At 35.7% G+C, this 26664-nt stretch overlaps 1 protein-coding gene across 2 annotated transcripts in view; it reads right to left on the reverse strand.

Annotated features, from left to right (window-relative positions):
- Positions 1 to 26664, reverse strand: part of LRBA (LPS responsive beige-like anchor protein) — a 419408-nt gene that overhangs the window by 346458 nt on the left and 46286 nt on the right. For both annotated transcript variants that reach the window (XM_075709754.1, XM_075709753.1), the window contains exons 5-21: positions 24541 to 24662; positions 24309 to 24435; positions 22948 to 23067; positions 22491 to 22637; positions 21428 to 21625; positions 20711 to 20844; positions 18826 to 18934; positions 18565 to 18717; positions 17389 to 17557; positions 15360 to 15439; positions 13735 to 13797; positions 11853 to 11950; positions 8605 to 8697; positions 7521 to 7629; positions 6894 to 6975; positions 5046 to 5169; positions 4602 to 4794 (exon numbers count right to left, since the gene is read on the reverse strand). In XM_075709754.1, coding sequence (XP_075565869.1) covers positions 4602 to 4794; positions 5046 to 5169; positions 6894 to 6975; positions 7521 to 7629; positions 8605 to 8697; positions 11853 to 11950; positions 13735 to 13797; positions 15360 to 15439; positions 17389 to 17557; positions 18565 to 18717; positions 18826 to 18934; positions 20711 to 20844; positions 21428 to 21625; positions 22491 to 22637; positions 22948 to 23067; positions 24309 to 24435; positions 24541 to 24662 — 2121 coding nt within the window. The remainder of the gene's footprint in view (positions 1 to 4601; positions 4795 to 5045; positions 5170 to 6893; positions 6976 to 7520; positions 7630 to 8604; positions 8698 to 11852; positions 11951 to 13734; positions 13798 to 15359; positions 15440 to 17388; positions 17558 to 18564; positions 18718 to 18825; positions 18935 to 20710; positions 20845 to 21427; positions 21626 to 22490; positions 22638 to 22947; positions 23068 to 24308; positions 24436 to 24540; positions 24663 to 26664) is intronic.

Below are 26664 nucleotides of genomic sequence, written 5' to 3' on the forward strand. Positions count from 1 at the left end.
AGAGTCCATCAGTGGTACAGATCCCTCCTTCTGATTATTCTACCTGCTGAATAATGAAAATACTTTCTTCTCCTCAGAGGCATTGATCAGGAAAAGCCTTCCCACACACCTACTACAAAAAGAAGCTGTAACAAGGAAACACCTAGAAAAAGGTGAAGGATTGCATCATAACACCACATCTTGGAGGGCACACAGCTTTAAAGGAGGCTGCATATTCTAGTCTCCAAGTTCCTCCTTCTCTCCTTAAGTCAGGTGACCCCCCGAGAATCATTTCTATCTAGAATAAGCAATAATTTTTTTATAAATAGTTCTTTATACCATAAGAATGAACTCCATATTTAAGCATTTCAAGTGTGCTACTTAATTTGCATCTCCCCCAGCTTTGCTTCATTGATAGAATGGGCATCACACAATTGAAAACTAAAAAACTGCAGTAGTGGCTAGCTACCTCTGCTTCCCCTCACAGAAATGCAGATACACTTTTCAGAGGACTGAAGAACATCTGAAGCCTTCAAAATGCCCTAGAGCTAAAAATGCCTGCACATATCAGACCCTACCTTCTTCAAGATAGGGAGAAAAAATGGAGGCAAAAACATCCTCAAGAACTCATGAATGCCAATGGGATTTGGACTCAAGAGATCCTGATGGCCTGTTACTTCCTAAAACTACTGAGCCATGTTCACTTCTCTGCAAATTAGTTTTTAAATTGCCATCATATATTAACTCCTCCACCACTTAATCTTTGCTGCTTTTGCCGGTTTTCCCTCATCTGACAGTGATGAAAATCAGGCAAACATAACACATGTAAACGCTATGCGCACCTTTTTTTTTTCTCCTGTATTAAATGAGAAGGGTACCAAAGAACATACAAATTTCCTTAACACTCAATGTTTATTACAACTGTACTTCCTTAGACTGAAAACTAACAGTTATTTAGAAATACATCGTATGTTAAAGTCACAATACTAAAGTTTTAAGATTATACTTCTTCCCATCCAGATCAGTGAACAAAATTTTCCACTTACACAGCAATAAAACTGTAGCTCATACACATTAACATTTGACTCTTACTCAATGAAAATTTGAGCTAAAAAAATTTTTTTAAAAAAATCAGAATTTACCCAAATATCTTCTCTTCAACCAAATCACATGGTAACATGAAGCAACTTTTAAGTAGTAAAATATATTAAGGGCCTCAAATAAGCAAATGTTAGTTCTTCCCAGTAGTTTAAAACATTCCGTTAATTTAGGACTGTATCATACTGTGTAAATCACTATATTCTTTTAAAACTTGGGGAAGCCGAAAGGTCAAAAAGGCAAGTTGTCCACCGTTCTTTACTTGTTTCCTATTATTAACCCCCAAATCATTCGTCCTTTTTACAAAGTAACATGGCTAGACAGATAAAATCTAACGCCTAGCTAGCATGGTTACAATGTTTAAAAAAATAGGAGTTCTTAGATGATATTATAAATTCAGCACTGGCCGGTTAGAACAAACTGGAGTTGTGATTTAATTTTTTCATTAACATTTTTGTCGAACTAGAAGCCACAGATTAAACATCTTTGTGTACACTGTGTTAATATTTGGAAAACATCAAAAAACGTAATATGGAAATGAGCAAAGTACCTGAGTAATACTAAGAATTTTGGCTTTAAAAAGGTTACACATACCTTCTAAATTCTGAGTGCAAGGAAACCAATGTAGTACAATTATGCTAGAAAAGCCATTGCTGCTTATAAAACGTTGTGCAGCTGTTGGAGGAGAGGGTTACAGTGACAAACAGCTTCCCTGCTACAAAGGTGGCAGGAAATCTATCAAACTGGACAATAAAATTGCAATTGAGTTTCTTTGGCTTTTTATAGCAGCTGCATGTATCTTGATGTGTAGCTCTGCAAAACCTATCCAATTCTGTAACACTAGTCCTTTATATACTAGTTCTTTATCATAGAACGGTGTTATAAATTAGTGGCAAGAATGGTGCGAAGGGTTGTAAAAAGGAAAAATAAGCAGTAACCCAATACAATTAGAGATGAAATAATAAAAACACAAATTGGTTATTCTCTTAGCAATGTTAAGGAAATATTTTTGTTCCCATAATTCCCACATTACTTTGAAAGCATGCTAGAAATCAAAAACATCTGAGATGCACTTAGCATCGAACAGTTTGCCCACTGAATTATGTCTACACTATGTTATATGTGAATCTATATATATTGGTATAACAGTATACAAGAACCTTCAAAACCAGTAAAATTAGAGGGATTAAAAATTCATTATCATTAGATATTAATACCAGTTTATAAGGACATTTTCAACTTATTAGTAATGTTTTACCACAAAGAACTTTTTTTTCTGATTTATCCTAATTTATGCCTATGTAATTAAAAGATAGTTATGAAACATCATCTAGCATTATACTACTAGTTGCATAAATTGCATGTATTATTTATAAAAAAAGTTCAAGTGGCAAATGCATAATAAAGGTGAAAAAATCCAATTTGCAAATCCTTGATTACTGCATCATCATTCATATCACTATTGTTAAGTTAGTTTCTGGGTGCTTTTGTTGTTTAATCGTTTTTGTTTAGGCTTCTGGAACTGGATCATATTAGCAACACCGTCTAAATAAACTGAACTCCTTTATGATTCCTTCAAAATTACAACACCATTCTGCTCCTACCTCTGCCCACATTCACACATTTCTAACCTTGCCATTGTTCAACTTCCTCTGAAGTAGGCTGGAAGAGCGAACAGTCCTTACATATTGACCTGAAAGCCAACAAAGTTAAACTTGGGAAAACTGACACAGGAAGTTACCTCTACAACCAGGGACACCTCACTACACCAGCACGCCAGGAACCAAAAGTGAGAAACAAAAGAGTGAAGCACACAATTTTCTCATTCACTATGGTATTGCACAAAAACATATAGCCTTCCAAAAAAAAAAAAAAAAAAAAAGGCCTAAAAGTAACATTATCTGTACCTCAATTTTTTAGTATTTTCTAAAACCGTTCTTGTTTTACCTTAACAGTTTGCTGTGGCATCGCAACGAAATCTTGGTTTTTCCTCTATGAACTCTAGACCATTGATTAGCCACATTAAGTCACTGAAGATAGTGACCAAAAATCCATATAATCATTTTGACATAGAAGCTGTTTAAATGAGATTTCTGACATTACATTATCTTACAAAACAGTCTAAAAATAGAACTACAGCTTAGAAGATAATGTGCTAGATAATTTTGAAATTCAGTACACCAAAGCTCTGTACAATAGAGGTAGAAAGGTGGCCTTCCTTCAGTCACCTCTCCATCTTTCCCCAGAGACAGTTCCCCAACAGTTCCCAGCAATCACAGAAATGCTTTAAATTATGCCAGTTTCTATAAAAGCACATTAGGGATCTTTACTCTGGCTACAGCTTGCCATTGTACAATCTACTCTACCCACGGCCTCTGCATCTTGGGTGGAAAAGAGGAAACAGGTTTTTTGAAGACTGCAGAGCCAACACAAAAGAAGATTAAGGCTATTTCAACAACTAAAATGTGATCTCTGTAAGGGTTAAAATTTGGCCCTGGATTCTTTGCACCTGGATTCCATTTAGCTAAGTGACTAATGATATTATTTCACACACTTTTATTATATAGATTTCTGCATTTGTCTCCCCATAGCCCAATAATCCACCATTGAGCTCTGAATGCAATAAACGAACAGAGCTGCAAAATAACAGTATTCTTGCTGTATGCAGAGACTGACTTCTTTTGAGAAAAAAAAATCATACAAAATCAATGCTAACAATTCCTTAGAATCGTAAAGTGATCTCTAGGATTCACAGATGTCCTTTTTGCATGGTTAGGTTGCACACATTTAGAAATATACAATTTATAATTTAATTCATCTTAGGTAAATATTTCTGATAAACCAGAATAATTATGAGGCCCACACTGGCCTCACTCTTTTGTTCAGAATAAGGCAGGGCACTTATCTTTTATACTACTGTGCCTTGTTTGAAGATCCACTAGTGACTTCTATGATATAATTCTGGTTGTAACAACAAGAAGAAATCAGACTGAAGAATAATGCAGGGTAATAGTCTCATTCATACCGCAAGGATTTGCGTTCTCACCCTGTACTCCATGACAGCTTAACAGCTGAAGCATCTGTCTTAACTTTGATTTCTTTGCTTTTTACTGGTTTGTTTTACAGCCTTTTCATGTTACTAAAAGGTATTTTTGTTTATGAATAGATATGGTGCGCCACCTTGTGTTCATGCCGTTACTAAAAACCAAAACCAGCACTAAAATTTTTCAGAAATGCTCCCGAAATTTGATTATCTCATTTTTGAAAATATGTGCCATTTGCAGTATAAACTAACACCATCACAATTTGAGCAACAATAAAAAAAGATTTTTGTTCAAACAACAAAATTAACATTTAATTGACAAATACTTGAAAGTTATGCCCAGTAACAGATACAAACACTGGGCTTTTCTTTAATTACTGACCTTCACTTCAAGACTATCTCACTGTATGATACAGCACTTTAAGGCTCTAAATCTAATTACACAGCACAACAAAATTTCCCAACTATCTCAGGCACTCACCTTTGAATGTGTGATCGACAGTGTATCTACCCAAACACGCCAACCACCCCACTCGTATCTGATTGCATGGTAGAGCAAAATTCGAAATATGGTATACACCATCTCAGTTATCTTCTGTTCCTCAGAAGTCTTTGGATTAAAACAGCAAAGGGAAAGCATCCACTCCTGCCAGACAGAGCACTGTAACAAGCTCCTGCAAAATACACACATGCTATTTAATCAAATTTCAAAATATATCTTAGAAATATACAAAAGCTAAGTCAGGATTTCACATGTTTAAGACAAATGCTATGTGCAATCTTCTCTAATTTTACATATTGAAGACTATACTGGAGTATAGAATTTGCTGAACAGCAATGAAGCCGTATCTGCTTAATGACTCTAATTTACTAGAAGACCTTGTTACTTACTTTGTATACATGTGCATATAGCAAGCTATCTTACCTCCTATTTTCTCTGCTGTTATTAAAAAGTTTAATCATATCTGAGAGAAAGGCTCTCCGAATCTCCAGAGTTTCTGGACACTGTGGAGAATTACGTAGCAGGATTGCAATAACCTTCAAAATCTCTGTAAAACAGTTAATGAGCATCAAAATATTAGTACTAAGCACAGTGTACAATACAGGACATCTTCCAATATTGTTAGTACAAGAAAAGTGACACTACATAAAAAAGTTTTATACTGAGAAAAAGCACATTTCTATTTCAGTAGAAGGTGTAACTAATACAAATCCCTTCTCCCAAGACTTCTCAAACCTGGTCACCATCAGGGGGATTTGTAAGCCTACACAGCTGAAGAAAATGGAATCGAAGTTAAATTATTCTGAAAAATTTTTGAATTACCAGGTTTAAGCAACACAAAAGTAACTGCATCACAAATGACAAGCTATCAGAATCTGTCAGAACCTTTTTCTAAGGAAGTTCACGTAATACAATATAATGCATCCATTATAAATCAATATATGAGAAAAGTGCATTGATTTTGCTCTACCTGAGTTTTTGAAGAATGTGAACACTTCTGATTATACTTAACAATTTCTGTTACAAAAAAATGTTTGAGAAAGGGGACAAAACCTTCCTGATACAAAATTTCATCTCTTATGAGCATAATGTTCTCTGTATTTTTAGGAGACAGTCAAAATTGTGGGTACTTTCTAGTTTTGAAGCAGTGGGGCAGTCACTCTTCTTGTTACTTTAAAAAAAAAAAAAACAACTTTGTAAATAAATTAAGGTGCAATTTGAACATGGGCACTGTGATAGTTTCAGTTCACCTTGTAAGGAGAAATTCCTTATTTGATAATATTAGCACTGATCTAAAAAAAGGTACTCTAGAAGTCACTTCCTACTAGACCTAGATAATTCCAGACTCACACCTCACACTACAAATAATCTGTATTAACCACTGCAGTGACTGCCAACTTCAAAAATCTTAAGAGAAAGTAACAGAAATCTCCTCACATCTCTTGCTCATACAGATTTACTAGAAGACAAATAGCATACTGCAACCAGATTTCTTTCCTCTGTATCTGCTTTGCTTTCCTTTCTGTTCCCCCACTTTCCACATGAAGGAAACCCACAACTATGACCTACATTTAATGACAAAGCAGCTATGAAAGTGAAAAATCTATTATTTCTCCAGAAAAAAAAAAAAAAAGAAAAAAACAAACAAACAAAAAAAACCCCACGAACTCCCAAAGCTATCATAAGTCCATTGTATTATATACAGAGCACATTAGTAATGCATACAATTCAGGAAAGGAGATCAGTATTTTCTCTTAGTCCAAAAGACATCTAAAGTTTCATATCAAGATATTTCCCATAAAGTAAGCTAACCAAAACAGTGAACAGATACATTTCTCCTACTTTGCATCTAGCATTGTTGTACTGAATGTAATTTAAGATGAAGGCTGTTTCCATATTTCAGGTAATGTAGTCTGACATCACTAAATAATGCAATTGGAATTTTGCTGGAACCTTAACATGTATTAAATCAAAGTATCCTGTGCATGCAAGTCTTGAAAAACCATTTCATAACATGACTGCACAGCCAAAAATGGTGAGTTATGAACTACATACACATTCAGACACATAAAACGTCTTTCAAAAGCTATAGAGACATACTTCCTAAATAACTCCAACTAAATGCACATTATCCTTCCTTTTGTATGAAAGACTATGTAAAACTGAGGTCAGAATTAAGACTGGTGGATGTAATTAATAAGCTTTCTCGTGTGTTTTTTTTTAGAGCAGACTTTTCTTATGGTAGCATATAGAAGTGTACGCCATTCTTACGAGGATTTTGTATCTTCACTGTTGAATCTGGGTCAGGATGTTGTTTATGTATCACTTGAGTGCAAATCTGTTCAGTCAGAATCTAGCAAGAAAGAAGAAGATGCCATATCAATATTCATAAAGACAGCTTACTAAAAAATAGTTGGATACATCCTTCATACAGCATGGTTCTAAAAATTATCCAAAACACCCGCTTGTTCTCTTTCTTGATAATTCATTTCATCCTGTTCCTAAAAGCTTACTCTAAACTATCTTTTTTTGCTTTCTGTTAAGTGCACAGTGTTATTTTAAATACACTGGAAGAGAAACCTGAATCTAACCAAAACAATCATCATAAGACAAGATCATTGCTATAATAAAGTTCCACATATATATGAGTGTCTGTTTGAGACATTCAGGTTACTCATTATCTAGAATTGTTCATAATGAGCATAACCAAGTTATGGGGGGATGGGGGGGTGGAAATCTCAAGTAGTGAGCTTTTAAAAAAAAAAAAAAGCAGCACTCGGGCATCACGCTAAGGTTTAATGTCATCTGGAACATATCAGCACAAATATGTAAGTAATTTTCTAACAATGTCTTACAAGTAATTAGGAAGATTGGATCCTAACTACAGTATATTACTACCTCAAATAGGACATTGTATGTGGTCATGGTGATTAAGCTTGTCTGAAGCATCAGCCTTTCAGCCAACAAAGAGAACAATCCATGTCCAAGCATGACTTCAGCTTTTCTCCTAAAACAGTACAGAAAGATAAAATAAACTTATGTATTCATCTTGCTTTAGGGGTGAAAAAAGAAGTTTAAGAAGTATGCCTCAAGAAATATGAAATCACTGGAAACATCTTTTTCTTTTTGTTCCTCAAGTCTTTCACTTTTGGTTAAGGAAAAGGGCAAGGATTCAAATTCTGAAAGGACAAGTCATTCCCTGAAGACAGACAGAAGACAGCTAACTTTCTTCCATAAATGCACTCCACTCACCCATGGGCCCAAAAAGCTGAAACACACCCTTAGGGATTTCTTGATAAACACTAAGGAAAGGGCATCTTTGTCCTCATTTCACTCAAAAATACAACCATGGACAGCGATCTCAACAGTTATCTACTATTGTAGTCAACTTGAGACATATTAAATCTAGTTGTCAGTAAGTAACACGGGGTTCAATCTCACCAGTCTAATTCTTGCTGCTGATTTCAGTGGAATTATGGAAAAAGACCACTTTAAAAAGCAGGCAGCCATACTGCAAGTAAGTATTAAATGAACTTGGTAAGGAAGCAATAATGCCTGGACACCAGTTGCCAATAACAAGTAATTCCACCACACCAGAAATGTATTAATGACAAATTGAAGGGTACTTAAAGAACAGTAGCTCCTATTCAGTGAAGCATATTTAGTGATCAACCTCCAATATAGTTTTTTTTTTTTAATTTTACATACATACATGCATATATATACACACCAAATAATATATACACAAAAGAACATATGGCATGTATGTGTCACAGCCTAACCTTTTTTCCTTCAGTGTTATCCCATCATCATTCTTTTGTTTTCAAGCTGCTCTAGAAACCACAATGCACGCAGTCTAGCTACATCCATGTTCCTTGCATCCCTATCCAGATCATGAACTGGTTCCAAGGAACCGATTTTTAAGGGGGGGGGGGGGGGGGGGGGGGGGGGGAGGTGTTTAAAGACCTAAACCAGTACTTACTTTGGAGCGAGATGCTTTAAGAAATATCCCATCACTTTTAGAGCTTGCACCCTGATGCCTTCACTTTGTGATGCTAAAAGCTTGTAGACAACCCTAAGTGCAGAAAAGACAAGGCTTCCTAAAATAGGTGAAATACACAGCAATTTTTGGAATGACAAATTAACTGCAGTAGAGTGCAAATAAATTTGTATCTGAGCCTAATTTAAAAGAATGACTATTAATAAGGCGACAAAAACCAGCATGATATTTCTGTTAATGGCACAATAGTTTGTAATTTCACATTTTAGAATTACATTTAGAGATTTTTTAATCAAATTTAAGTATCTCCCAAACATCAATACATAAAACATGCTGTGAAAGGCTACTATAATTCCTGTATTGAGAACTCTCTTAATCTGACATTTTAACCAGAAAACTAAGCAAGCAATTGTCTTAGTATAAATGTGGCTGCATAGGAATAGCCATATATGGAGTGGGATTTATTACTAGCACAAATACTTGACACCTGTGCACTCTGTTGCTCCCTCAGCAGAGACAGAGGAAGACACCAAGACAGGAGCCATTCTTCTCGTTTCACCTACATTGGTTTCTGCTTTTCACCTCCTTACGATTATGCTCTACACCCACTTATGATTCTCCACTAAGAAGGTTTAAGAAGAAAGCTGAAGGGAGCAAGGGGCATGTCTGTAGCAAAGTACTAGACTTAACCAGCTGAACAGTTCTAGCTGAAGTTTTCCCAAAAAAGAAAATGAGAGTGTAACAAACACAGCAAGGAAAGTGTCAATGTAGCTGATGAAAGTCTGGTAAATTAATAAACAATTGGAAGTACAGTCTTACAGTGGGAAGTGTCCAGTAACCTTAAATATATTTGACATTACCAATTTAATCTGTAATACTACACACATCTCGTCACGTGTATCTATGCCTTCCGCTCCCCAAATAAAAATAAATCGGACTCGTATTTAATCTCAACTTCTCAAACATTTATTTGCAGTACATTACAGCTTAATCTTTTATTAAATGAAGTTTATTTACACAGTGAAAAATTCTAATATGGGCCTTCTGTCAATGTGAAGAATAACAAATGCAAGTTTTTGATCCTTGTAGATCTCCCATAAAAACATGAGACATCTAAATGTATTACTTATGAGTTACATCTAATTTCATTCATTGCTTACTTTTAGACAGCAAAGTGCTTATGACCACGTCACTATCTGATTTCAGTTGGGCTATGGTTCATGGTCTTGGACAGATCTTTGAATTTGTGAAACATCATTTAGCTTACACCTACACAGACTACCAAGCTCTCTCTGAAAAAAAGGAAAGATTAATTTCCTAATGTTCCATGAAATTGTATTGGAACAGAAGGCACAGTACTCGGCCTTCACTGTGAATATTTTCTGAGTAAATTTTTGAGGAAATTTGAATCACTTTGGGGGAGGGGGATCTAATTTCAATGATTCTTGAGTCTTTCCAAAAATAGCCCATGTTACAATACCACATTTTAGATCAGCCAGTTGTAAACAGTTCAAAGGACTTATTCAAGTTTTTAGGCCTTATCTATACACAACTAAGAACTCATCACTAGTTATATATTCCTTCACTTTTACATAACTAAAAATATTACCCAGGACACCTAAACTAAGACAAAAAAAAAAAAAAAATCTAGTTCTATACTAGAACTTAAGTGAGAACCCAGGAGTCATTAAAAGCAGTTATCTATAACAAATAACTTATCCTAGAGAAAGCTGCAGCCACAGCAACTATAGAATCAAACAAATGAGCAAGCCCATGACACAATGTCCATTCAAGCAATATAATCCATTTCCCCGCTTGTCTTAACAGAACAGTATGAGGGTTACCTAATTGCATAGGAAAAATACCTATTTCCTTACACTTACCACTTCCTTCAGTAGATTGGTTACTTTTAAATTTTTAATTATTAAAAAGCTCCAAGTATTTATAAAGCTTTGTAAAATTATTTTTTAATTTCAAGAATATGGTGTTTTAACTGCAAAAAGTAGGTGTATCAATAAGCATAGAAACAACCCGTTAAGTGACTGGAGACGATACAGGAGCAAGGAATGTAACAAATGAGACAGGAAAACGAAGTGATTTCTCACTGTGGACTCACTATTCACACTGACTTGCCCATATACTAGTTAATAAAAAAGAAAATGTCTACTGCCAGTTGTTAAATAAAAACAAACATATTGCATTGGAGACCCAACGTGACATTCAAATATTTTATTATTTAGAGTTTTTATTAGTTTCCCATAGCATAATACATTACCATACAAATGAAGTCAAAGCTGAAGAAAATGGGTAAAAAAAAAAAAATCAGCCCAACACTAAAAAGGGGAGAAAACAATTATGAATGTGCCTGAATGCTGTCTCTTGAGAAAGGGCGACTGAAAAAAAAATACATGTATAAATAGGGGTTAACCAATAGGTGCAACAAAATGTATGAAATGAGACTCTGCCTTTACACAGTGAGAGAATTACTACTCCACATACCCTTCTAGGAATAGTTCTTACATTTGTTTGCCTGTTCCAGTTTTTTCCCCACCATGTCCAGGCAGGTTCATTTTACATTAGAAAAGTTCAATCATGTGACCACCCTCTGAGAGCCACAACACAAAATCAGAGTCATAACTTAGTCTTTTCTAGCAGATCTTCTCTTGTGCTTTTACTGTTTACTTTCCCTACTTTTCTCTCACAATAGTGTTAAACAGTGTTTTTCTGTTTGTTGGGAAAAAGAGATTGTGAACAATTCATACCACAAAGTGCTATATTTAAACAAATAAAAGGTTTCTTCTGCAAAAGTGCCACAGTGCTTTACACATTTAAAAAAAGGAATGAAAGCTAACAAAGATCAGAAGAAATCTGAAGCAATTTTCATCAGCTCACTTTCAGTTCTAAAACACATGTAAGAATGGGAAGCTAAAGACTAAGCGCTAGTAGATGAAGACTTAACATCAATGTATAGACTAACTCAAATTGATCGCTACCTGTTTAAGTGTGACTGACAGCTTGGAAACATTAAAAAAAAAAGACCTCTTGGATAATAAATCCAACATCACCTCCTCTCAAAAGAACACCTGGGCACAAAAATCTCCCAAGATGAAGAATCTAAGATTGCAACACATACACTGACGAGGACCTTTCAGATTTCATGGGAATTCTAGCAAGCAACAGTATGGTCAAAATACTATTTCCTTTTGCCCACTTACAAAATTCAAACTTACTGTAATCCATTCCTCTGATCAAAAGCAGGGATCATAGAACTGGGATGCTCTGACATCAGAGCAACAAGCAACTGCAAGACATCCATTAGATTGTCATCCTGTTGAATAAAAGTTACAAATTTGAATTAAAAATGCGTGTATGCCAGAACATTGTTTTGGTTAAAAGAACCACTACAAAACATTTCAAAATTATCTGAAGAGTAATAGTAAACCAAGGATCAAAACAATTAGGCCAGGATCAAAAGAGCTACAGATCTGGAAGGCAAGTACAGCAGAAAATACTACCAAAAAACCCCCTTCATTTTTCAGAGTGAAAAATGATACATCTGTGTCTGGGATGTAAGCCTTTGACAGGGGATGGACTATTGGACTACCCTATTTCCTTCCACACACATGCTCATCTGTTTGCATGTATATTTCCCCCTCTTTTACTGCACAGGAGCTAGAAATAAACTGCTGCGCATTTTCTGGGGCACAAGGTGGTGGTTAATGCAAAAATCTCTGTTAACAAATGTCCACCCAAGGAAAAAAAAAAAAAATACCACCACCTGCCACAGCCAATATTTAAAATGGGTAATTCAAGCTGCTCAGTAAAGTTTTCCATACTATTAGTCTAAAGCACTCTGAAGTACAGTTTATTAATTTGTTCCAAGTTAATTATAACTAAAAATAATCTACAAAGTAGCAAAATGCAAATGTTTTCGTTTCCCATTCTTTGTGGTATTAAAATGAAAGCTTATTAAGAAAAAAACCACCAAACATTTTCCAACACTTTTGAACAAATATTCTGATTCTTTCTCTGTTAGAAAACCAGTTTTACACCCCCTAAACAACTGAGTTCACCTGATATTATCAGCTTACATTCCAGACACTATCACTGATGAATGAGCCCTAAAAGAAGGCTGAGTTTTACTTTTTTTTGTTGATGTTTCTCTGAATTTACAACTAGATACCTAATTCTGTGGGATTCAGCATTCATGGATCTTTTAGACTTGACCATGCAAACTGCTAATATAGTTAAAATACCACCTCCTCATCTGAAGGCTATATAAAGCTTCTGCTATTTTGGTTTACTCTTACATGTCACCATCAGTCTTATTTTTTACATCTCTATATAAAGTAGAATGACTTAAATTGCTTGGCCATGGTATTACCAAGTAGTAGTAACCAGCACAGGGAATAGAAGGAAAATATAGGTGTAAACAAAAGAAAAAAATCCATACTGCTTGAAGTGAAGTTCAATTAATTCCTTATTTTACCCATTTCAAGCACCCTTACAGAGATGAGATCAGTTAGATTTATGTCCCCATTTCCCCTGTCTTTGATGTTGCATCTGGCATAAAGTGCCTTTTCCTGGTGTTAAAATATGAAGATGCAGATGTATCAGTGGTAACCAACATTTTCTCCCAATTAAGTTTATACGCTTCTCTTAGATGCCATTAACATACATCTTTATTTTTTAATGCATGTTTTCAATTTTATTGTTTTATTTAAGAAGCAAAATAAAAAGGAGGGAAAAACAAAACAAAAAATATTACTTAGGCAGCATAAAACAAGACTTTGTCTTTTTTTTTTTTTTAAAGTCAGCCTCACCATCTGTTTTTCTGCTTGGTAAATCAGTTTGCAGAACAACATAAGAAACCATTTTGACTTACTGGCTTAATGAACTTCAATCTAACATTGAACATAGTGCTTAAATCACTGCAAGAGTATTGGCAATTCAGCACACTACACTAAAGAGCTGGACAATGTTTGCTACTTCCTCTACAGAGCCATCTTGTGGCATAAAGAAGGTAACATTTAAAAATATTCAAATACTTGGTGGTCACAAACAGCAGTAGTACCTCTCTACCCCCCCGCACACCCCCAAATAAAAAATTACCTCATGTATAGTGAGCAGATAATTGAGGATAGCCTGCAATTCATCTTCTTTTATTCCATAGTCCTTTAAAAACAATCAGGTTTTAACTGTCATCTTTCAAGTACAAAAGTACTGTTCCCAAAAGAGTGTTATTACAAGCCATGGTTATATACAGAGCAAGTCCCACAAGACAAATTTGTTTTAACTTGGTACTATAATAGCTTCATAAATGGAAGGTAGTTTTTTCCCTGCCCAAAAAATACCCACTGAAGGTTATAAAAGTGCTTTAAGACAATTCCAATACAGGCATAAAAATAAGATAGATAGTAATACAAGTATATGAAATTGTTAGAGTAACACATGTTAATTGATACAGATAATTTGAACTGAAAGCTTCCTATTAATAGAAGAATTAAATTAAGTTTGCAAAGAGGATTCAAAAGTAGACCTGGATGTTTAATTATAAGCCTGTCAGCTATGCCTATAGCTGAATTTGCTTCTTGTTTTCCACTACAGAATCCTGTCTTCAGTTGCTATCAGCTTTACAGAGATTTAAATCATTTATGGCCACTATGTCAGGAGTATGCCTCATCTTTTCAGTGAAAATAAATAAAACCCAACAGTTTCTAAGAAAAGGATAAGGGAATGGAAAAGCAGGCTTCTTCATTTCTAGGGCTTTTATTTTTTAAAGCAAGTCTCTCATTGCCCAAAAAATTCTGCACCACTGTGTACAAACAGAAAATTAGCAGAAAGATTTTGCACCATGTACAAATAGAAAATCTGCAGAAGAATCAACCTTTTATGATGGACATGCTTTTTACTGTCCTTGTGAAACTCTATCTAAAACTGTCCAAGTTAGAAATCTCTGACAGAAATTTAAAAAAAAAAAAGCTAACACTTAATGGAAGTCTTTTAGAGGTTGATAGCTAAATTGTCCCTCATACTTCAATTGTTCAACACCCAATTTAAAGAAAGAGTACAAGAGTCAAGAGCAGAACTTTTCTGGTAGTTACTACTCCATAGTGCTGGGGCTAAGGGTAGCAGCACAGAGAGCATACTGGTCCCTTAGCACCACAGAGGTAGAGGAGAAAAGGGAGCTAGATTCAAACACAGAAAAGAGAGTCTACAGAAGGGAGAGAAGAAGAGGGAGATCAGAGCTTATAATAGGAAAGGGTTAAGAAGAGTCTCTAAGCAGTAGAACTGCTGAATTTCAATATTCCTCTAATGTCTAACAAACAGTTGTGAAACTTATTGATAGAGTCTTTCTTCTCCTCTGTCCCACTGGCCCACAGCATATAATGTCAAATGCTGCTCTTCAGTCTTTAAGTGCTTCGATGCAGGGGATATCATTCTTCTCAAAAACAAAATATAGAATCAAATACTTATTTCACCAGTAGTACACATTTCCAAGCTAATGATTTAACGGCTCCACTTTTGATAAAAACAGCTTAAAAGGGAGAAAATTGCATCTTTAGCACTGCTGTCTGTGGCAAGAGCCACAATAAAAAGATGCAGCTTACATGGTATTTCTATTTATTTATTTGTTTACAAAATTCAACATGCTTAGAAAAAAAAATTCTACATTACAGTGCATTTCTTTATGAAAGGAAACTTAGATCTCCCATCATAATTTAAAGTTATCCTACCTTCATCACTAGCTGTTTAACGAACATCAACAAGAATGCTCGCAGAGATAAAATCTCTTTTTGAGTAGGCCGTGGCCCATCTACAAAAAAAGAAAAGTAGATATATGAAATGCAAATTAGCAGTTGTTATTAGCATAGTCTGCATTTTCACATCAAGAAAAATTAAAGGCATTTTCTGGGTGAAGAGGGCACAATTCTAAGTAAAGTTATCTTTCCTCTACTTCAGACTACAAAATAGTAATGTGTTTTATCACTGTTTATTAGCAAAATGCCCAGCCAGTGAGGTTCTAGTAAGGCTTTTATTAAAAACAGTTTTTCTAAACCCCCTCTAAATTCTTTTCATGATTTTACCACGTCCTTGCAGTGCCTATGAACCAACTTCATGCAAGGAATAAGACTGATATGAGAACTTTATGTCAGAATTTCCAGATTTCAAATTTTTGCAGTTTACTATTGTTTTTAAAGTTGTTCTGCTACAAAGCTCAAAAGGAAGAACTGCATGCCATTATTACACATTGGCTATATAGACAACAAAAATCAATCTTACAATGCTATATATAAAGATTACCTTGAAAGCCAAAGACTTTATTTAACTCAAAGTCAAAAAGACTTGCTTCTGCCATTCCTGTGTAAAGCAGACTTTCACAGAAACACTTTAAATACTCAAACACTGAGTAGTTCCCAGGAGAGGCAAGGTTAAAAAAACAGGTGCAACCAAGTGTCAAAGCCAAGTAAAAGCTTTCATAAAGAAAGCAAATGAACTGTTGCAAATACATTTCTAGGGATAGTTTTTACATTTGCTCATAGGTTCACAGTTCTTACGGTCTTAATCATCAGGGAAAAGCAAATCAACTAGCAAATGTAAGCAATCATACAAGTCTGGTTTTATACAGTATAGGCCCACAGGCATACTTGGTTTAAGAATGGTTATTTTTGATATAGACCAGTCTAGTCAAAATAAGCCATTAGGCTGTATTAGTAAGACTATCCTACACATACACTTGCCTCAGGCTCAATAAATAGGTTCAGAAACTAAGTAAATTCATGTCTTTGCTAAAAAGAAAGGAGAAAACACACATGCTTTGCTCCTTAAGGATGCAAAACACTACAAAATACTACTGCAAGCCTCTAACAGGAAGGGTTGGTTATTTCAAGAAGTTAGTGGCAGGAAGTTGGACACATCTAAAGAGGACTCATTCCCAGTACATCTAGCTCTCTTTCATCACCTGCTTCTCTCTCTGAAATTCAAGAGCCTTTCTTCATTACAGGAGAGAGTAGAGATATAAGTTATCCTTCCTTTGCCAAGGCTGTGTGCCCAACCCCATAAAACACAGAACAACAACTAGAAGAGCTGTAAAGCCATACTTCTAAAAAGCATTCATTCCCTATCCATGCTAGTTCCATCTGCACATGTTTATGTTACGCTGGTGCACATTTCACTTCTCCCAGTTCCTTTTACAGTACTGGATTTCTGACTCAAGTAGCTATTCCCGTTGCTTTTTTTCTTAGGATCAGTATTCTAGTTCTGTGTTCTGTGTCAATGACAAGTACTAAACACCTGTTCTAAATTTTTTATTACTTCCTTCCCCATGAGTTCGCTGTCTGGATTAAGCATGCTTATTAAGCATTTTTCCAACAGGTTCAGGTCCCTACGCCTGTCAGATAGACTCAGTATGCCTGTTTTCAGCTATAGTGCTATTATCAATAGATCTTACAAGCACTTAAAGCCTGTCCAGTACTTGAACAAGCTCCATAAACAGACCACATTCCAGGCACAGCTCTACACTTTCAAAACCCTACCATTTCTCTGACCAGTTCTATCTCGTATTAATTCACATAGGTCTTTGGTGACAGAGGATATGGCTTCTGAAGAAAGTTTCCATTAGTTTCTGAAAAAAGCTTTCAAGAATATCCTATGGACACATTAAAATAAAATTCTTCCTGGAACATTTACAGTTCTATTCTATACATTGTATATAACATTTTTTAAAACAAACTTCAGCTTGTGAGAGTAGAAATTAATACATACCTATGCCCTTGGGAGTTATACCACTGCGATCCTGAGGATTCACTACCCAGTAATAATACTTTAGAGTATGCATGACCAAAAGAACCGTCCCAACTCGCCGGATTGCACCATATATGTTAACGGTGCTAATGAATTCAGTAGACAGGTAAGTGTACAGGATCAGCTGAACCTACAACACCCAATCAGGAGATCAAAAATCATTACAGCAAAATTGTAGCACATCAGATAACTGCATTCTTAAATTTCATCCATTAAAATGTCTTAAAGAAATAGATTTTCTCAGCGTAGCTCAGTCACAAAGCTGTTAAAACCCTTGCAAAATGATGAAAAATTTCATTTTATTTCTAAAACTATAGAGTGCCGTGGTGTTTTTAAGCTGGTCCACGCTCATAGGAGCATGAAAGCATGGTATTCACACAGTCACAGATAACTGAGACTAGAAGGCACCTCTGGAGATCATCTAGTCCAACCTGTCTGTTCAAAACAGGGTCACACATAGAAAGGTACATATTTATTATAGGCTTAAGTATTCATTTTAGGTTTAATTATTTACATGTCTTCTTTCCCTTTTAATTCTGAGAAATAATGGCTTAAATAATAATTTAATTTAGCTGTAGCAAACATAAATGTTTTACACTGACTTCAACAGTAGCATTATTAGTGCTATCACAGTGTTTGAAATGCAAAACAAACCCTTATGGAGGGGATCAAAACTTTGGTAAGAAGGTTTCAAGTAGAACCAACTGGAAAGTTTCCATCCAAGCTGTTCACTCTCAGAGAACACAGATTCACCAAAACAAAAATACTCTGCATGGAATATGTCAATTTAAATGAAGACTTTAAATCTGACACCCGGCATAATTTCTCTTAAAAATTGCCAGGTTTTTGCCAACTAACCCATGCAAAATTCTTTCTCAATCTACAACTGGGTCAGGGACTCCAGAAGTCACTCCCAACTCTGCTCTGCAGAACGCTACAGGTTTCCAAACTCCCTGAAAACCTTGGGAGTCTGCAAAACTTGACAGCTACATGCAGAAAAGCAGAGTCTGAAAACAGTTCCTGTATGATTTCTGCTGAGGAGCCAGGACCTATAATTCTTGGAGTCCAGGCTTAGCCTCAACACTCCCAAATCGATACGTTATAAGATACTTTATTGATAAGAATAAATAATTTTACCTGGGCTGGGATATGAATCCATATTGCAGGATTAAGGAGAACATGATCACACAGCTGCTTCAGCAAGGGCACCCCATTGTGTAAGTTGCTCAGGTATTTCGAAAATGCAAGGCAAAGTTCTAGTACAGCCCGGGTCACATGGACTTTGGAAGACTGTAAAAGAAGAACTGCTTAAGGAAGAGCCCTGCAACAGCCTAGGAAAAGTATTTCTCTCAAAAAAATTCAATGTTAACATAAGACATCAAGAAAGATTTGCTTTACCTTTTCCAGGCTATATCCTATCACAAGGAAGCCCTTAGAGGAAAGCATCTGTTCTTGCATAGCAATGGAGTTCTTCAACAACTCCATGATGAAAGCCAATAAAGTAGAACTGAAAAATGTAATGGTTTAGTAAGGAAAAATGTTTTAAAGGGTTACAATGAGACAGAAAGTATTTCCAAATTAACACTTCCATCACACAGCCCAGAGATACATTTAACATGTTACATAATTGCTCAGATCAGAATTCTTAAAACAAAAAGCAAGGCTAAACTTTGAAAGCTCTGACTTCTTGCTTTTAATTAATGCATTTCTAACTTGAAATTCTGGATTCTGAGATAACCATCCAATAGCAAAACTCTTCTGAAAATACATTCTTGCAGAAAGGCAACAGTTAAGTGCGTAATTCTCTCTGCTTCGTACTTCACTTACAAACTTCTGCAAGATCAGTAACAAATGCCAGCCATTCCACTTCCTATTGCTTTCAGATGAGCCGATATTGGAAATATTTTTCTAGACACAGCTTTACTATTGGTTCAAGCTAATTCAACTCTGTGCTGCTGCCAGAAGGAATGTGCCTATGAATCAAGACCTTAGCCAGCTGAAAACCCCTCTACTGCTAGGCCAGTTTGCAACTGAATCAAATCCCTGACTCATCACATAGATGCCCCAGTCTAAGCCAGCTCAAGAGAGGCCCAGCAATGTACAAATGTATTGAAGCAACATTGTAACCACCCCTTCTCAGCAACATTATGGATGCAGATCATCTTTAAACAGTCATGAAACTACAATTGCAATGAAACAGAGCAAACTACACTACAGAGCAGAGCTCCACCAGTTTCTGTGACTGGATGTTCAGAAGTTGGACTGAGTTGAAACAGAGCTGAAACCAGAGGTAAAGCCTGGCAGTAACACTGAGTAACAGTATCTTCCAAAAAGTCTGAAGGTTAAAAAAAAAAAAAAAAAGAAAAAAATTCCAAGGAATAAATTCATGTAGCTGAAAAATTAATCCTTCCTGGAGTTTCTTGTGAAGCTTTCCCCAGTGGATTTTCTCCATGATAGGAATAACCCCAAGAGAATTGCCTGCTGTCCTGGTTTTGGCTGGGATAGAGTTAATTTTCTTGCTAGTAGCTGGCATAGTGCTGTATTTTGGATTTAGTAGGAGAAAAATGTTGATAACACACTAATGTTTTAGTTGTTGCTAGGTAGTGCTTACACTAGTCAAGGACTTTTCAGCTTCCCATGCTCTGCCAGGTGCACAAGAAGCTGGGAGGGGGCACAGCCAGGACAGCTGCCCCAAACTGGCCAAAGGGCTATTCCATACCATACAACATCATGCTCAGTATAGAAACTGGGGGGATGGGGCCAGGGGGCAGCGATCACTGCTTGGGAACTGGCTGGGCACTGGTCAACAGGTGGTGAGCAATTGCATTGTGCATCACTTATTTTGTATATTATTATTATTTTCCCTTCCTTTTCTGTCCTATTAAACTGTCTTTATCTCAACCCATGAATTTTACTTTTTTTTTTCCCCAGATTGTCTCCCCCATCCCACTGGAGAGGTGGAGAGTGAGCAAATGGCTGTGCGGTTTTTAGCTGCCTGCTGGGTTAAACCACAACACCTGTAATTCTGTTACACAAATAAAATTGTGAAGTAGAAATGTGTACATTTTGATTCTGTGTGAACTTTCACAGAAAATTTGCTACAAATAAACACTTCACTTTTTGAGATTCTGCCTGTAACAAGGCCACCTTTTTGTTGTTAGACATAATTCATTGTTGCACAAGACAACATAAACCACTATGCCACTTAATAAAGCAAGAGGTAATTTCCTTTACTTTTTTAAAAAGAAACAAAAGCCAGAACACAATAAGTACATGCACTCACCAAACAGTTGTGTCAATGTGGTCCGATGAATATTGCCTATAGTCTAACTGTGCAAAGAGAGGGAAAAGTACCTGCACCCCTCCAATGGAGTGCAGGGCACTTTGGATAGAATGCGTTAAGACTGCTTTCACATCCTGACAAAGAAGAATTAAGATATATTGAAATCTCCTTCAGAAACTGTTAAAAAGGTTGTTAGAAACAGTTTGAAATTTCTTCAGTATGAAAACTGTATTATTATCAAATAAAAAGAAACAGCAAGTAGTACAAACTGGTTGCCACAGCCACACTATTAGTAATAGAGAAACTCTAGAACAGAACACATGAAAAGCTTCTGACAAATTAAAAGATTAAGGTGTTCAAACCATTGGGAAGAAAGGGTATTACATCAACAGGGCAAAGGATGGGAGATAGGTAATATCTGCAGGGGAGTGAACATATGTCAGAAATGAGGAAGAAGGATTTTTTTTAAAAGCTAACACAGTCTTTGTAATACTGACATTTTTTAGGTTGTAACTTCAGTAAAATAAACCTTTTTCTTAGGATTCTTGTGCATCCACTTTAATTCAAGAAATGGGGGAGGTAGCAGTGGGGACAACCCAAAAAACCCAAGCTATCAGCAGTTCCCTATCTTGTCCAAATCCCTATAAAACTTGACTTTTAGGTTTTCAAACAGAAATTTTACTTGTATCCTCCAAATCTATGAAAATGTTGAAATACCTGCAGCATGAGGGCGTGTGGTGAATGAACAAAAATAGAAGGGTTATCCTTAGGGGATGACTCTAGACACAGCTGTGCATCTGTAGCCCTTGGATTGTACATAAAAGCAATAGCACTGGATAGCTTGCCATCATATAGCAACAATTTGTGATGTTCAGCAAGGAAGAGATCACTTTCTGCCTTGAATTTGAATGTTCCCTGGATTGGAGAGCAGGGTTGAGGAAGGAAAAAAGAAAAAAAAAAGATCAGATTACTCACATTGAGAATATGGTTCAGAACACAACTATTGCCAAAAAATGACTAAAACGTTGCTTCTTCAATCTAGCAGTATTTCAGAAAGAAGGGGTCTCATAAGAACACTGACTCAAAGTCAATTTTACAGAATTAGAACTGCAGAATTTTTTTTAACCCCTGAAGAGTGACATTGCCAAAATGGTGGGTAATGTAAAAGAAACCCATTAGCTAGGAAACAGAATGACAGTCAGCAATGTTCACTCAGAAGGAACTAATAATTGAGGAGCAGATAGAATAGGAACCATCTTTTTTAGCGTATGTTTGTACAGCTGCCAGGGAATAACAGTCTTCAATTAGTGCCCCTCAGGCTATGACAAAACAAATAATAAATCACTGCAACAAAACTAATCCTCAGCACTAACTTCACACATTAAAAAAACCTGACTAGCACAATCAACTATAAAGCTACTTTTCTAAAAGAAATACATCATACTTGATCTGAAGTTTTCAGCCTCAATGAAAAAGCGAACCTAGCCAGAGATAACAGTGGTGTTCTCTCTCTCCCAACCACCAACATGGAAATTTTGAGAAGGAAACAGGAACACAAATTTATTTTTTATAAGAAATTAAATAATTTAATTAATGCTTACTTGTAGTTTGTGAGATGATATATAGGCTTATAAAAGAAACACAGAATTGTTTAATAAGAAGATTACGCAGTGAGAACATTTTTAGAATGACATAGAGGTGTCACAACATTCTTAAAACCCACTGTAAAGAGTCTTATCAGAATTAAACTTTGGAAACTTTACAGTCAATTTTAGGATACCTTATATCCCAGACCAAGCTGATAAATGGCGAAGATCTGAGCAGCATTGAGAGCCTCACTAAAAAGGTAAACAGATGTCATTTGCCCACAAAACACTCGATTGGCATCTGCTGTTTCTGAAGAACCCAGGAAACATTTGTCAAATGTCTGAAACAGAACCCAGTTAAGCAGGGTTTAATCTATGCTACACAAGCAAATTATGCAAAGAATACACATATTATCAGGGAATATTATTTTCACATAAACAAGCATTTGAGGGTCTGAGCAGAAACACATTTTAAGTTCTGAGATGTATAAAAGCAGAATCTACTCCTCTACCAGAAAGTTATTAATTTTGTTTCAACTTTTTTTTAAAAATGCATAAAATGTGAAACGTTTATTAATAAAACGGCAAAGGATATCTATTTAATCCATCAAGATGACCAACTATAGCCATTAGTATAGAGGGATTACTTACATCACTGGTGTTGACAAACCACGTTATTTCTCCATAAGATGCCAGTTCCCCATTCACATAACATCGAAGTTCACTATTCTTCCAGCGGTTATAGATGTGCACTATAGTAACCATATACCACTAAATGATAAGAAAACAATTGATACAATTCTATAGACACTTAAAGTAGCTTAAGCATTAAAGTGGGACATAGTAGCACAAATTCAACTATGTGAATTAAAATAAATCTTTCAATCTTAATTTAAGTCGAAAAGATTAAGTCATTGGTGAGTTTTCTTGCACAGCTATGTCAAAGGATAGCATGCCATCTTTTCCACAAAAAGTAGACACAGAAGCTTAGAAGATATTTATGGCATAGAACTCAAAAAATCTTCATGACAATGCTGAACCAAATTTACACTGAAACCACTATGTAAATAAGTTTTAAGTTGGGTTACTCTTAGCATGATAGACTACTGCAAATGTTGTCATTCCAAAGAGCAAGGATGGCTCCAGACTAAAGACTTTCAAAGGCTGTGCATGTCAAATTATCACAAACAGAATCCATATTTACAGCAAGGGATTACTGATAAGAAATTCCTGAGGAGGCCTGTTCTCCCACAAAGTGTTTACACCAGCTGCTTCAGAAACATTAGCAGAATATCTAATTGAAAAAGGAAACATTTTCAACATAGCATAATACTACTTAATAGGCAAGCAAGCCTTGAACATCAATAATAAAATCAACTTATTTTAATTCTTACATTTAAAAAGATACATAGAATAAAGCACCAAATGCAAGAAGACTATTTTCTGGACAACCTGAATGAACATAATGTATAACATTCTTTCAAGAATGAATCTGTTGTTCTCACATGTAAGAAGACCAAACTCCTGTTAATGGTCCTGGCATGATTAGGAAAACGAAATGTGGGTTAGTAATCATGCTTTCTTAAAATAACACTGCATTTGTCCACACCGAATAAGTAATGACATAAAGGGGAGCCTCAGCAAAACCCTTTAGGAAAAGGAGAAGAGAATGTCTGGAGGTGGGAGAAAAGACAGTATAAACAGAGAAGGAAAAAATCACAAGCCTTGTAACTTTCAAGCTGTGTATATGTACTAAGAGTTCTCAGAGAACTCACACAATTCTCAAAAATTCATAAAACTTCTGGTAAACTGCATTTTCTAGCTCGCTCTTATATATTTCATAAGTAAAATTAAAAAGAAATATGAATTAAGAACACAAATTTGTTTTGCTCATTCCAGTACAACTGTTCTTATACAGAAAGATGAGCCTAATCAATAGCAACAACACTACCCCTAGGCTACGTTTTTAAATTCATGAAACCTGTCTGAATTATTTTATTATTTTTACTTACCTTTTGTGGCTTGAAATCAAATTTTACACAATGCTGGAAACCTTTTCCCTTTGATTTTATGGACGTTATGATCAAGCAGCCTCCAACAAAGTGAGCAGAATAACCAAGTCCCTTGTTTGTTCGAAAACTAACAAATTAGAACAAAATCAGCATATACACAGATGGAAGCAGAAATCATCAAATAACTAACAGAAATTGAACATCAGAAATATGTTTTTTACATAATACTCACCAATATAAGTAAGGCTTATCTTTATCCACATTGATATTATTTACAGGATCCATTCTTAGCCAAGTGTGGAAAGTAAACCCATTCTGGTACGGCCACTTGGCTATAGGAGGTAAGGCAATAGCCTAAAGAAAGCAAAAAGTTATTCATGTAGAAAGATCAACATCACAATAGTAAAACTATACAGCTTAAGATATACACTACAAATGTGTACTGATACACAGATACACACTACAAATGCATACACTACAAATGTGTACAGTTTCTCTATACTGAAAAAAATCTGGCCTAGCTTCTGTGCTTTTTGTACTCCATTGTTAAAATATTTTAAAACTGTTCTTTATATCTCAAAGCAGATTATTAATAGTAACCTACACTTCAAAAATTAAATACTTTAGTGGAAGCCTTACACTTTTTTGTGGCAACTGGACAGAATAATCAGATTTATAAATGTATTTTCACATAGTGTTGGTATTGAGAAAAATAACTGATTACGAAAAGAAGCTGTCCATGAAAAGAGAATCATATACATTTCACTTAACAGATTCTTTTCTCTCTTGAAACTCATGTCTGTGTAGTCTATCAGTAAGAATATGACGGACTTACAAACTTCTTAAAAGAAGGGTAATACAACAATCCTCACCAGCCAAAATCTTCAAATCAAACACTGTGTTTATGTTAGCTCAAAAGCTCTTAAGTTATAAACTGTGCGTCAGGGCCCTTTGTTTCAAACAGTTGGGTTTTATTGTGTGGTTTTTTTTGTTTGGTTGCTTTTTTTTTTAACATTACTATTAACTTTCCACTGTTTTGCTGCACAGATTTGCAATATACACTTCAACTAAGACTGCCATAACCTCTGATCAAAGATGCTGTCCAGATGATCAATACCAATGAACAAAAAACATCAAAGAACCTGAGTGTCGCCAGACTCCTTATTATGCTCCCACGCTCCATTCGGCTATCCCTGTCCAAACAAAATGCTATAAATCCTTCTCTATACCAGCTAACTAATCAGTCTGCATGTCTTTGAGCCCAACTTTTGGAAACCGGTAGCACTATCATTTGGTTTAACTCACAATGGATCTTGGAGTAATTATACTAAATAATTTCTAAGACTTCTTAATTTAAGAATATATAAGAATATTCACATTAAGGTTACTGAGGCACCCCAATACCACATACAGTTCAAGCATTCAACACAAGTTAATACAAAAACCGTACATGAATAGCCAAACGGAACAAAAACATGTCTATTGCCAAATTCTGTTGCATGTGATAAACATGTAACTGCACAAGCATTTTTCTAGTAGTCTGCATTTTTCAGTCTCAAGTGTTCATTCAAAAAAAATTCATTATGTCATCAAGATGGTGAAATTTAATCTCAAGCCACTGAGGCAGAAAGGTAATGGGTTTATGTGAAAAAAACTAGAAAGAGACATCTGATAAATCTTATTCAAATCTTATTCTCAATTAAGCATGAAATTTTGAACACAATATTTCATTCTACAAATTTAGGAGCAAAAGTGTTAATATACTTAAATTCCTACAGAAGATTCTGCACAGCATTTTCCAACTATGCATTTAGTTTCAAATTCTTTTGCAAGTGAACACCACAGACCTTAAGAATTACTCAGTCACCCAAACAATAACAAAAAAGACTAATCATTGTTAAATCTAACCCTCTTTCAGTACTATTCAACCTACATGTCTACAATCCACATTTTCTCAGAGAATTCTTGTAAGGAATATAGGTTATTCACATTGTCTGATCATTAAAAGAACTAACAAATGGTGCAAGTATGGCCACTTCTAATTCAACACTTTCTGTGGTTTCACTGGCAAAGGTTTCTAGATCTAAGGCTCTATTGGGTTTGCGTGGCAAGGCTTTGGTAGCAGGGGGGCTACAGGGGTGATTTCTGTGAGAAGATGCCGGAAGCTCCCCCCACGTCCGACAGAGCCAATGCCAGCCGGCTCCCAGACAGACCTGCCACTGGCCAAGGCCGAGCCCATCAGCGATGGTGGTAGCACCTCTGGGATAACATAGTTAAGAAAGGGGGAAAAAAAACCTACTGTGCAACAGCACCTGGGAGAGAGGAGTAAGAATATGTGAGAAACAACTCTGCAAAC

The sequence above is a fragment of the Pelecanus crispus genome, chromosome 4 (assembly GCF_030463565.1).
Source record: "Pelecanus crispus isolate bPelCri1 chromosome 4, bPelCri1.pri, whole genome shotgun sequence".
NCBI lineage: Eukaryota > Metazoa > Chordata > Aves > Pelecaniformes > Pelecanidae > Pelecanus > Pelecanus crispus.